The sequence below is a fragment of the Syngnathoides biaculeatus genome, chromosome 8 (genome assembly GCF_019802595.1).
Source record: "Syngnathoides biaculeatus isolate LvHL_M chromosome 8, ASM1980259v1, whole genome shotgun sequence".
Lineage (NCBI taxonomy): Eukaryota > Metazoa > Chordata > Actinopteri > Syngnathiformes > Syngnathidae > Syngnathoides > Syngnathoides biaculeatus.
Window position 1 is genome coordinate 6,433,793 of NC_084647.1, and position 12,549 is coordinate 6,446,341.

The window sequence follows — 12,549 nt, forward strand, 5'->3', positions numbered from 1 at the left end:
TTTTACTGACCACACAAAAAAAAAAAACCACAAAACTTGTCCTCTCTCTGCTTCTGTTCGACTCAATTTATCTCCTTCTCTCCTCCGTTTTTAAGTAGAAGTCACTTTCCTTAGCTGCGGTTTCTCGTTTTGTTCTTAATTATCCCCCCCAAATCTCCTGCGTTAGGAAAAGGAACGAAATCCGAACAGCTGACGTATGAACAGATGAAATTTGTAATGACGAGTACTACGGCATATTGGCACTCAAAATTAAGATCTACACGCCTCTCCAGTCATGTCGCTTAGTAAGGTAACGCAGATACTGATATAATTCGGGGCAGTTCCCTGAATTACCCTTGTGCGCAATAACCCCATGTGGCCAGCGAGTATCTACTGTAATACCACGCTGGAACAAAAAAAAAACCCCTAAGGACACCATCCTTTTGTGTTTATCTATTTTTTTTTCCACCCCCCGCTCCACTAAGTGAAGAGGCTTCCGTCCCTGCCATTGAGGCTCAATTTGAATTTTCAGCAGGATTCCATTCATGTTTTAATCATTGCGTGCCGAGCGGCATAATGAGCCGCCGAAAGAATAACAAGGCAATATTCATGCTCTTCGAAAGCAGTGGAGTAGAAATACATTTGCGCGGCCGTGGAAATGTGTTTGCATTGAAAGCCGCTCTAAACGGAGAATAATTAAAACGCCGGTGATGGCACCGGCAGCAAATTAAAAAGAACCGCGGGTCGGGCGGCGGCGGAGGGCGGCGAACGCAATATTATGAAGTCACGGCAGACACGGCGTCGGCAATAAAATGCTGCTTTAATTATAGCGAACACATTAACTGCTCCGTCTGCAGCATTACTGAAATACGAAATGCAGACGCACAACGGCAGAGGCTAACCTGTGAGGTCATCGGTGGGCCAGGAGCCGAGGTCGCACGCTCGGCAGGTGTACTCGTCGAACACAAACTCGTTTTCTTTACAGGGCGTGCACGTCCAACAGCAGCTCACCTCGCCTTTGCGGATCACCTAGAAAAGAATCAGAGGAGATTCACTGTCGTTGCTGTGACTTTATGCCAGATAAATTGCAACTAACAATAATATTATAGGTATGTCTTTGAAAATCTTATTCTTCTTTTCCTTTCGGCTTGTCCCCGTTAAGGGCCGCCACAGCATTTCATCTTTTTCCAGCTAAGCTTATCTCGTCCACCTTCCTCTCTAACACCGACTGTCCTCAGGTCTTCCCTCACAACATCCATCAACCTTCTCTTTGGTCTTCCTTCCCTTCTACCAATATACTCGCTCTCTCGACTCTGATCATGTCCAAACCATCCAAGTCTGCTCTCCCGAACCTTGTCTCCAAAACATCCAACTTTGGCTGTCCCTCTACTGAGCTCATTTCTAATCCTATCCAACCTGTTCACTGCGAGAGAGAACCTCGACTGCTACCTCACGTTCTGCTTCCTGTTGTTCCTTCAGCGCCACCGTCTCTAATCCGTACATCCTGGCCGGCCTCACCACCGTTTTATGCACTTTGCCCTTCATCCCTGCGAGAAACCTTCCGCCAACTCTTCCACCCCGCTTAACCCGTTTCTTCACTTCCTTACCACACTCACCGTTGCTCTGTCTTGTTGACCCCAAGTATTTGAAGTGGTCCACCCTCGCTATCTCTTCTCCCTGGAGCTTCACTCTTCCCCCTCCGCCCCTCTCATTCACGCACATTTCTGCTTTACTTCAGCTAATCTTCATTCCTCTCCTTTTCAGTGCGTGCCTCCATCTTTCTAATTGTTCCTCCGCCTGCTCCCTACAGATCACAATATCATCTGCGAACATCATGGTCCAAGGGGATTCCAGTCTAACCTCGTCTGTCAGCCTATCCATTACCACCGCAAACAGGAAGGGGCTCAGAGCGGATCCCTGATGCATTCCCACCTCCACCTTAAATTCTTCTGACACACCTACGGCACATCTCAGCGCTATTATAACATACTTCTCCTTCGTAGCAGACTTGCGCATGCAGTACCACAGTTCCTCTCTTGGTACTCTGTCATAGGCTTTCTCTTGGTCTACACAGACACAATGTAGCTCCTTCTGACCTTCTCTGTACCTTTCCTCGAGCATCCTCAAGGCAAATAATGCACGTTTGGTACTCTTTCTAGGCTTGAAACCATACTGTTGCTCGCAGTTGTTTCAAAATAATTGCAGTAAAAACATCGTGCATTCATTTTTATATAGCAAAATGGATTTATGCCTAGTAACGTAGTTTAGCCTTTATTGACCAGTCACATTACCTTAATCTGCCCCTTGTCGCAGGGTTCGCTGCAAACTGACTTGATGACGACATCCTTGCTGGACCAGATTTCGTCATCATCTATTTTAAGTCCGCGGTTGTCCCAACTGCCCACATTAATGTAGTCGTAGTAGTCCTTCCCCATCTTCTTAAAATTCATGATTTCATACCTGAGGACAAAAAAAAGCATGTAGAGTGCATTGTCATAATCGTATTTTCTTGGCTTCCCTCGCAAATGAACGAGCTCTAGTTCGGGACATTCCACTCGAATGAATACCTGCCAGGCGAGTCTCCGTTCTCATCAAAGAGGATCCCCTCCCCAGATACGCCGGTAAAGTTAGTTTTCATCAGAAAGTCCAGCAGTGTAGCGCCATCAATAGGCCTCATGGCGTCACACAGGCCCTTCAAAAGCAACAAGCAACAACAGACACACGTCGGATCTATTAGCTGTTGGCTGGATCTATTTTCGATGAAACAGCAATCGAGATCATAAGTACACGCCTACATCTCAATATTTACACGCAGAGTCAGGGAAATAACGGCATATAACCCACTCAAGGCCCGGGGGCCAGATGCGGCCCGCCAGATGATTTTATGTCGCCCGCGAAGGCAAATCACGTGTATCGACTTTTGTTTTCGTTCAGATGTGGACCAAAATTTCAAAATGTCATATCATAAATTGAGATATTGCAAGCATTTTTTTGTGCTACCAAACATCAAAAATAGTTGAAAAACTCACTACCCTTGATTTCTGGTATGTTGTAGTATGATGGGTCAGTTAAAGATTTTCATGGTTTCAGTCATAATGGCCCTCTTACAGAAACCATAACGACAATGTGGCCCGCGAAAGAAACGGGTTTGACACCGCTGGCGCATAACATCAAATCTGCTGGAATTTTTAAATCCAGTATTTGGTTGAATACACTGGAACAGACAAATGATTTCTGTTCTGAGCCTGCGATCCAGCCCGGCTGCTTTTACTCACTTCAAATGTGTACGGATTGTACGTTTGAAGTGCTTTTAGTTCCTGTACTGTACAGATAATTGTCAAAAATGATTCTGGTTGCCGTGGTTTACATTTTGTTTTTCTCAAAATAGTCTATTGGGGTGATGAATTTATTTTATTTGGTATTCAATTCACCTTGCAATGCTTTGGGTGCAGGTATGGGATTATTTGAGCAATCACACCAATAATAATTCCGATCATTTTGGTCACGACGAATGTGATCCGAAATATCCATCCAATTTCATTCGGTTTCCCAGCTACTCAATCTGCCGCCTGCCTCTGTCATCCGTCATAGCGAGCACCTACCTGATAGCCCGGGCACAGTGCCCGTTGCATGTTATGCAGGCCATATGCCATGGAATAAATGGCATTGATGACAAATCCCATTTTAGTGTCCTGCGCGTACTGCTGCCGGAGAGATTCTCGCTCTGCAAAAGTGGGAGGGGTGGGGAGGGGTGTTGGCGTTTGAAGAATAATTTCATGAGAAAGGCAGTTATCAGAAAACTCTTGACGTAACACCGCCAACTGTATTTTTGTGTGAAACGCAACAAGCTTTTTCTTTCCCGACATCAAAGAGCGCGCCACTGGCTCTCGCCGCTTCTCACCGGCCTATCTCGGTCCCGTTTGTTTGGATTTCGCATCCCGTTCCATTAGAATACGGGAGACGTGATGCCTTTGAAGTTGTGCTCTCATTGTGTTTTACCTACGGATACGGCCGACGAAATGGAGATGAATGGGAGGGGCGGAGGGAAATGAAAGGGGCTGCTGCCAGAGCCACAAAGGATAAAAACCAGAGAGCGGTGTACTGTATACCCAAAAGGTGTGGATAATAGCATGTACACGAGCAAGTCGTCTGTTTGTTTTGCGACCGGCTACTGTAAAAAGCCCGGCAATGAAACTCTCGTTCTTCATATGGCCTGTCCTCAGCAACATTATCAATTTTTCTACAGATATACTGTAACATTTAGATATATGCTATATGCTTAGTGAGATTATACTGGAGCCCAGGGGTGCCTAGAATTTTTTTTTTTGACCCCAAGATCTACTTTTCAAGCAGCCACCCTCTCGCGAGCTACTGACAGGGGGTGGGAAAGGGATGATGATGATGCTCCCAAACTGTTTTTAAGGTTCATGTTACATTGCCTACTGTATTTAAAATACAGAATTGGCTTTTTGTGTACTGTATTGTCTGTGCTTTCATCCTGGATCAGGTTGTGGCAAGTTGGAATTTTGAGATTACACACCATCTCATCCTGCACTTTCTACTTTGGCTTCAGACCAGACCTTTCCCACTCGGAAAAAAAGAGAAAATCTCGTCCAGTTTAACCACTTTTTCTTCAATTATTGACATACTCCGACAGTCATTGCATCTTAAAACAACAGCATTTATTTTTTAACTTTCTCCATTAATATCGAAAGTGAACATAACCAGCATGTCTAGCTGGTCTTTGCTCTACGTTGCCCAGACTGCGTTGGTAACTAAAGCGGCGGTGGTGGACGCTGTCATTAGAAAACACATTGATGGGCTGCGTAAGTACTGTCTTCTTCTTTTCCTTTCGGCTTGTCCCGTTAGGGGTCGCCACAGCGTGTCATCTTTTGCCATCTTAGCCTATCTCCTGCATCTTCCTCTCTAACCCCAACTGCCCTCATGTCTTCCCTCACCACATCCATAAACCTTCTCTTTGGTCTTCCTCTCGCTCTTTTGCCTGGGAGCTCCATCCTCAGCATCCTTCTACCAATATACTCACTCTCTCGCCTCTGAACATGTCCAAACCATCGAAGTCTGCTCTCTCGAATCTTGTCTCCAAAACATCCAGCTTTGGCTGTCCCTCTAATGAGCTCATTTCTAATCCTATCCAACCTGGTCCTCCGAGCGAGAACCTCAACATCTTCATTTCTGCCACCTCCAGTTCAGCTTCCTGTTGTTTCTTCAGTGCCACCGTCTCTAATCCGTACATCATGGCCGGCCTCACCACTGTTTTCTAAACTTTGCCCTTCATCCTAGCGGAGACTCTTCCGTCACATAACACACCAGACACCTTTCGCCAGCTGTTCCAACCCGCTTGAACCCGCTTCTACACTTCCTTACCACACTCACCATTGCTCGGTATTGTTGACCCCAAGTATTTGAAGTCGTCCACCCTCGCTATCTCTTCTCCCTGTAGCCTCACTCTTCCCCCTCTACTTTTCTCATTCACGCACATATATTCTGTTTTACTTCGGCTAATCTTCATTCCTCTCCTTTCCAGTGCATGTCTCCATCTTTCCAATTGTTCCTCTGCGTGCTCCCTGCTTTCACTGCATATGACAATATCATCTGCGAACATCATGGTCCAAGGGGATTCCAGTCTAACCTCATCTGTCAGCCTATCCATTACCACTGCAAACAGGAAGGGGCTCAGAGCTGATCCCTGATGCAGTCCCACCTCCACCTTAAATTCCTCTGTCACACCTAAGGCACACCTCACCATTGTTCTGCTGCCATCATACATGTCCTGTACTATTTTAACATACTTCTCTGCCACACCAGACTTACGCATGCAGTACCACAGTTCTCTCTCTGGTACTCTGTCATAGGCTTTCTCTAGATCCACAAAGACACAATGTAGCTCCTGCTGACCTTCTCTGTACTTTTCCACGAGCATCCTCAAGGCAAATAATGCATCTGTGGTACTCTTTCTAGGCATGAAACCATACTGTTGCTCGCAGATACTTACTTCTGTCCTGAGTCTAGCCTCCACTACTCTTTCCCATAACTTCATTGTGTGGCTCATCAACTTTATTCCTCTATAGTTCCCACACCTCTGAACATCCCCTTTGTTCTTAAAAATGGGAACTAGAACACTTTTCCTCCATTCTTCAGGCATCTTTTCGCCCGCTAGTATTCTGTTGAATAAGTTGGTCAAAAACTCCACAGCCATCTCTCCAAATTGCTTCCATACCTCTACCGGTATGTCATCAGGACCAACTGCCTTCCCATTTTTCATCCTTTGTAATGCTTTCTGACTTCCCCCTTAGTAATCATTTCCACTTCCTGGTCCTTCACTCTTGCCTCTTCAACTCTTCCTTCTCTCTCATTTTCTTCATTCATCAACTTCTCAAAGTATTCTTTCCATCTATTTAGTACACTACCGGCACCAGTCAACACATTTCCATCTCTATCCTTAATCACCCTTACCTGCTGCACATCCTTCCCATCTCTATCCCTCTGTCTGGCCAACTGTAGAGATCCTTTTCTCCTTCTTTCGTGTCCACCTGGTGTACATGTCTTCATATGCCTCTTGTTTAGCCTTTGCCACCTCTACCTTTGCCCTACGTCGCATCTCGATGTACTCCTTTCGCCTCTCCTCAGTCCTCTCAGTATCCCACTTCTTCTTCGCTAATCTCTTTCCTTGTATGACTCCCTGTATTTTGGGGTTCCACCACCAAGTCTCCTTCTCCCCTTTCCTACCAGATGACACACCAAGTACTCTCCTGCCTGTCTCTCTGATCACCTTGGCTGTCGTCGTCCAGTCTTCCGGGAGCTTCGGTTGTCCATCGAGAGCCTGTCTCACCTCTTTCCGGAAGGCCGCACAACATTCTTCCTTTCTCAGCTTCCACCACATGGTTCTCTGCTCTACCTTTGTCTTCTTAATCTTCCTACCCCCCACCAGAATCATCCTACATACTACCATCCTATGCTGTCGAGCTACACTCTCCCCTACCACTACTTTACAGTCAGTAACCTCCTTCAGATTACATCGTCTGCACAAAATATAATCTACCTGCGTGGTTCTACCTCCGCTCTTGTAGGTCACTATGTGTTCCTCCCTCTTCTGGAAATAAGTGTTCACTACAGCCATCTCCATCCTTTTTGCAAAGTCCACCACCATCTGCCCTTCAAAGTTCCTTTCCTGGATGCCGTACTTACCCATCACTTCTTCATCGCCCCTGTTTCCTTTACCAATATGTCCATTACAATCTGCACCAATCACAACTCTCTCGCTGTCTGGGATGCTCAGAACTACTTCATCTAGTTCCTTCCAGAATTTCTCTTTCAACTCTAGGTCACATCCTACCTGTGGTGCATAGCCGCTAACCACATTATACATAACACCCTCATTTCAAATTTTAGTCTCATCACTCGATCTGATACTCTTTTTACCTCCAAGACATTCTTAGCCAGCTCTTCCTTTAAAATACCCCTACTCCATTTCTCTTCCCATCTACTCCGTAGTAGAATATTTAAACCCCGCTCCCAAACTTCTAGCCTTACTACTTTCCACCTGCTCTCTTGGATGCACAGAATATCAACCTTTCTCCTAATCATCATGTCAACCAACTCCTGTGCTTTTCCTGTCATAGTCCCAACATTCAAAGTCCCTACACTCAGTTGTAGGCTCTGTGCATTCCTCTTTTTCTTCTGACGCTGGATCCGGTTTCCTCCTCCTTTCTTTGTCTGCGTAAGTACTGTAACATTTGTAATTATGAGTGTACATCTTTAAGACCAGGGGATGGGGTGTAAGGTAAACTAGGAAAACGAGAGTGTGGCAAAGCAGCGGTCGTTGTTAGAGAAGGTTCCGTGTGCTGCCGAAAAGAAACCAGTGGATTCTTGTGCCATTGGATGTAACAAGCAGTCATTGCTCACTCATTGAATCACATTGCAAAATGCCACAAACTGAATAGCTGGATGTTATACTTTCAATTTGCATTGAATTTTTTTTTTACAGTTTAGAGGGAACATTGGCTGACGTTTTTTTTTTTTTTTTTTTTTTTTTTGGCAGCCCGTCCGGAGATCAACCGAGATTGCCTCGCGATTGATGCATTGAGGAACGCTGCTGTAACCACTTGTAAAAACGAATACATCTCAAAATGAATGACTTAGGTGAAGAATTCTCTATTAAATATACTTTTGATTGGCACTGTCAGCAAAGAACTGCTTTAACAATTTTTTTAGTGTTGTGGTTAGTGTATAACTAACAACTGTATGTGACGTGAACTATCACAACCTCAAACACAAACTAGTTACTCATGGGTTTCTATGGTTTTCTCCAGGTTTTGTATATTATTTTTAATGTGAATCAATAAAGAGACAGAAATGACCGTATTCATTTTGCCATTGCTTATCAAACAACAAATTGAGGAATGACACATTGTGTTTGCCCGTGACGTTAAAACTGCCACAACTTACTGCTGCAGGTGCGGTTGTACTTGGCGCTCTCCTGCGGGTGGCCTTTCAGTCGGCAGTGAAAACGATGTTGCCAAAATTCTGTAAACCAGGGGTTCCTGAGATTGTTCTCAGGACGCAGTTTAAGGTAGTAGTCGTCGAACCACTTGACGTCAGCAGACTGAAGTTTGATCGTAATGCCACCAGCGGCTTCCTTCACGTAACCGTCCGTCACGTCATACCTGTCCGCCCAGCCGTCGCTGACAAGACACAGACAGAACATTTAGACATATCAAGGTAATTTAAATTATTGTACACATGTAGAGGAGTTCAAGTATCTTGGGGTCTGGTTCACGAGTGAGGGAAGAATGGAGCGGGAGATCGACAGACGGATCGGTGCAGAGTCTGCAGTGATGCGGACTTTGTATCGGTCCGTTGTAGGGAAGAGGGAGCTAAGACGAAAGGCAAAGGTCGATCCACGTTCCTCCCCTCACCTATGGGCATGAGCTGTAGGTCATGACCAAAAGAACAAGACCCCGGATACAAGCGACCGAAATGAGTTTCCTCCGCAGGGTGTCCGGGCTCTCCCTTCGAGATAGGGTGAGAAGCTCGGTCATCCGGGAGGGGGGCTCAGTGTTGAGCCGCTGCTCCTCCGCATTGAGAGGAGCCAGCTGAGGTGGCTGGGGCATCTGATCTGGATGCCTCCTGGGCGACCTCCCTGGTGAGGTGTTCCGGGCACGTCCCACCGGAAAGAGACCCCGAGGACGACCCAGGACATGCCGGAGAGACTGTCTCTCGGCTGACTTGGGAACGCCTCGGGATCCCTCCGGAAGAGCTGGAAAGGGAAGTCTCGGTATTCTTGCTGAAGCTACTTCCCCCGCGACCCGACACGTAAAAGCGGCAGATAATGTATGGATGGACGTACACACAATTGTTGCGCTGTACAGAGGAGCGACTGGTTCGAGCATCTGCCACACAGCTCTGAAGACCGGGGTTTCAATCCCAGCCCCACCTGTGTGGAATTTGCATGTTTTCTCCCCGTGCCTGCGTGGGTTCGGTTTCGTCCCACATGCCAAAAATGTGCAATAATTGGAGACCCTAAATTGCCCGTGATTGCGAGTGCAAATGTTTGTTTCTATGTGCCCTGCAAGTGTCTGGCAAACAGTTCGGGGTGTACCCCACCTCCGGCTAAAGGTTAGCTGGGATATGCTTCACCGCTCCCGCGACACTTGTGAGGATAAGCAGCTCAGATAACGGACGAATAACGCGATCAAACAGCACGTACCACTGACAAGATTTTAACGATTGTCACAAATAAAATCAATAAATGAAAGTCTACTTGTGTGGTATTGACACTCCCGATGATGACTTTACTAAGGTCCATAATGAAGAATCTGCGAGTTCAGAACCTTTACATTTCAAATGCGAAATGCCCCAGTAAATAAATCCAACTAACCCGTCGGTTTGCTTTCACCTCACCCTCAAAATGATGCACATTGGAATGCGATCGACGACGCAGCCTCTCACGGAGCACATTTGGTTTGAATTGGAGATTGAGGACTCAAACGAAATTGGACATTTGTCTGCCAGCTTGAGCTTTGTGAGGGCAAACATTTGCTTGGGAACACAAAACAAAACAAAAGCTCCAACTGCTTGTTTATACCACCGTGCGGGTCAGCTGCTGCACGATTCAATGGCTGTATTGCAGTTAAAACAATAGCTGAGATGTGCGGAGCACACCAATCATATTAAAGTACTGCATTCTCTCCATTCTGCTCAGAATGAGAGAGACGAGCAGATGACCATGTGTTGTGGCTCTGTTGCACTACTTTATGAAATGTCCTGAACTCTTTCTTCCCAAATAAAACGAGACCGCCATTGCACAAACACCAGCCTCGGTTAATGGGTCAATTATGTATTTTGGCATTAGCTCAGCACCCTGACTGGAGCAAGATGAGTATAATGGGCGAACAAACACGTTTCCACAGATTCTTGTATGGCATGGACGCAGTTTGGGGTATTTTGTGACTATTTGGGTTGAACGTTCCTCAAAGATGCACAGATAGTACAGTGAGTAAATGAGGGAGAGACATTAAGAAAGAAGTGCAATAAAAATACTCTCCCTTCACAACTACACACCCTGAAGCAAGAAAATCCTACGCTCCTCGTGCCTACTTTATTACTTACCACCCCTCTTCATTCATCTCTCGTTTCATCTTCTTCACACATTTCTTTTATTAATTTCTTCTTTACATTCAAGTCTTTGATTTCTACTTGTTTCTTGTTTTCCTTTCGTACTTTTATATAGTTAGTTGGCTTCGTCAAACCAGGAAAGCTCAACAAGCCTATGACAAGAGTACCAAGAGAGGAACTGTGGTACTGCATGCGCGAGTCCGGTGTGGTGGAGAAATATGTTAGAATAGTACAGGACATGTATGACGGCAGCAGAACAGCAGTAAGATGTGCCGTAGGTGCGTCAGAAGGATTTAAGGTGGAGGTGGGATTGCATCGGGGATCCGCTCTGAGCCCCTTCCTGTTTGCGGTAGTAATGAATAGGCTGACAGATGAGGTTAGACTGGAATCCCCAGGGAGAAGAGATAGCGAGGGTGGGCGACTTCAAATATTTAGGGTCAACAATACAGAGCAACGGTGAGTGTGGTAGGGGACTGAAGAAACGGGTTCAAGCGGGGTGGAACAGTTGGTGGAAGGTGTCTGGTGTTCTATGTGATGTACGGATTAGAGACAGTGGCGCTGAAGAGACAACAGGAAGCAGAACTGGAGGTGGCAGAAATGAAGATGTTGAGGTTCTCGCTCGGGGTGAGCAGGTTGGATAGGATTCGAAATGACCTCAGTAGAGGGACAGCCAAAGTGGAATGTTTTGGAGACAAGGTTAGAGAGAGCAGACTTCGATGGTTTGGACATGTCCATGTTTGAAGGGTGCTGAGGATGGAGCTACCAGGCAAAAGAGCGAGAGGAAGACCAAAGAAAAGGTTGATGGATGTTGTGAGGGAGGACATGAAGACTGTGGGTGTAAGAGACAAAGATGCGTGAGATAAGCTTAGATGGAAAAAGATGACAGGCTGTGCTGACCCCTAATCGGGACAAGCCAAAAGGAAAAGAAGAAGATGTGAGATTTTTCTTTATGCGTCAAGGGGCGCTGTGCTTCCTGTGAGGTGCATGGCCAAACCCCTGCCTTGGGCAGTACCACCTCTTACAGCCATGACACAGCTGCGTTATATTTTGGACACTAATTGACCAGGCATTTAAGTTGTGAATGTTGTCATCAGCATTTGCCAGTTCGTTGCATTCACAATACTGCATCTTGGGATACTCGCTAGTGTGCGTAAGTTTGCAAGTGTAGTGTAGAGCATTCCTTTGCCACGGCGAGACTGGGCCTCTTTAGTTTGATCACATCTTGTCCATGTTTCTAACTTTACCTCGTAGTCATCGGACCTTGTGCACGTTTTTGGATCTTGCCTGTTGCCAAACATTTTTGCGCTTCCACTTGTTTTGGACTGCCTATTTGTGTTCAACCTCCTCCCGGAATAAAACCACTCTTAACATCATGGCCTCGCCTCGAAGTCCTGCATTTGGGATCGCCCCCGAGCCGCTTGCCCATGAAATTATGTTATATCGGGGTGTACTTGCGGGGAGTGCGGTCGCAAATGTTTTTCTTCTTCCTGCAGGGGTTGTAACAAAAAAGATATAAAGACGCGCTGCCCTATGGTGTGAAACATTTAGTCCTATTCAATGATTCTGTACTCGAGTCAAATTGTGAAATAGCCCAACGGGTCTTGTAAAGGTTTGTTTGACCTCAAATACAGTATCTTACCTTTTCCCATATTGATTGATTATTGATTCTATCCCGCAAAAAAGGCAAGGTGTGAAAGTGGTGTGGACAGAAATTGAGGTAGTCTTGTTGAAAATGCAAAGCACATGCATAGAGGCAAAAGCAAAATGAAGATGCAAACCCAAGTACGGTAATTAATCTGTCAAAACTGTCTATTTTGTTTGCACGTTCTGTTTTTTTTTTTTTCTTTTAATTCACACACTCACATTAGGAGCAGCTGTTTCTTCTTTCATAAAATGTCATAATAATCAGCCGTCTTAGTTTTTCATTGTGTTTAT

At 45.7% G+C, this 12,549-nt stretch overlaps 1 protein-coding gene across 1 annotated transcript in view; it reads right to left on the minus strand.

Annotated features, from left to right (window-relative positions):
- The window catches only part of grm5b (glutamate receptor, metabotropic 5b), a 68,549-nt gene that overhangs the window by 12,537 nt on the left and 43,463 nt on the right, over positions 1 to 12,549 (minus strand). Inside the window, exons 7-11 of the mRNA XM_061826991.1 lie at positions 8,446 to 8,681; positions 3,582 to 3,703; positions 2,547 to 2,671; positions 2,271 to 2,439; positions 882 to 1,008 (exon numbers count right to left, since the gene is read on the minus strand). Coding sequence (XP_061682975.1) covers positions 882 to 1,008; positions 2,271 to 2,439; positions 2,547 to 2,671; positions 3,582 to 3,703; positions 8,446 to 8,681 — 779 coding nt within the window. The remainder of the gene's footprint in view (positions 1 to 881; positions 1,009 to 2,270; positions 2,440 to 2,546; positions 2,672 to 3,581; positions 3,704 to 8,445; positions 8,682 to 12,549) is intronic.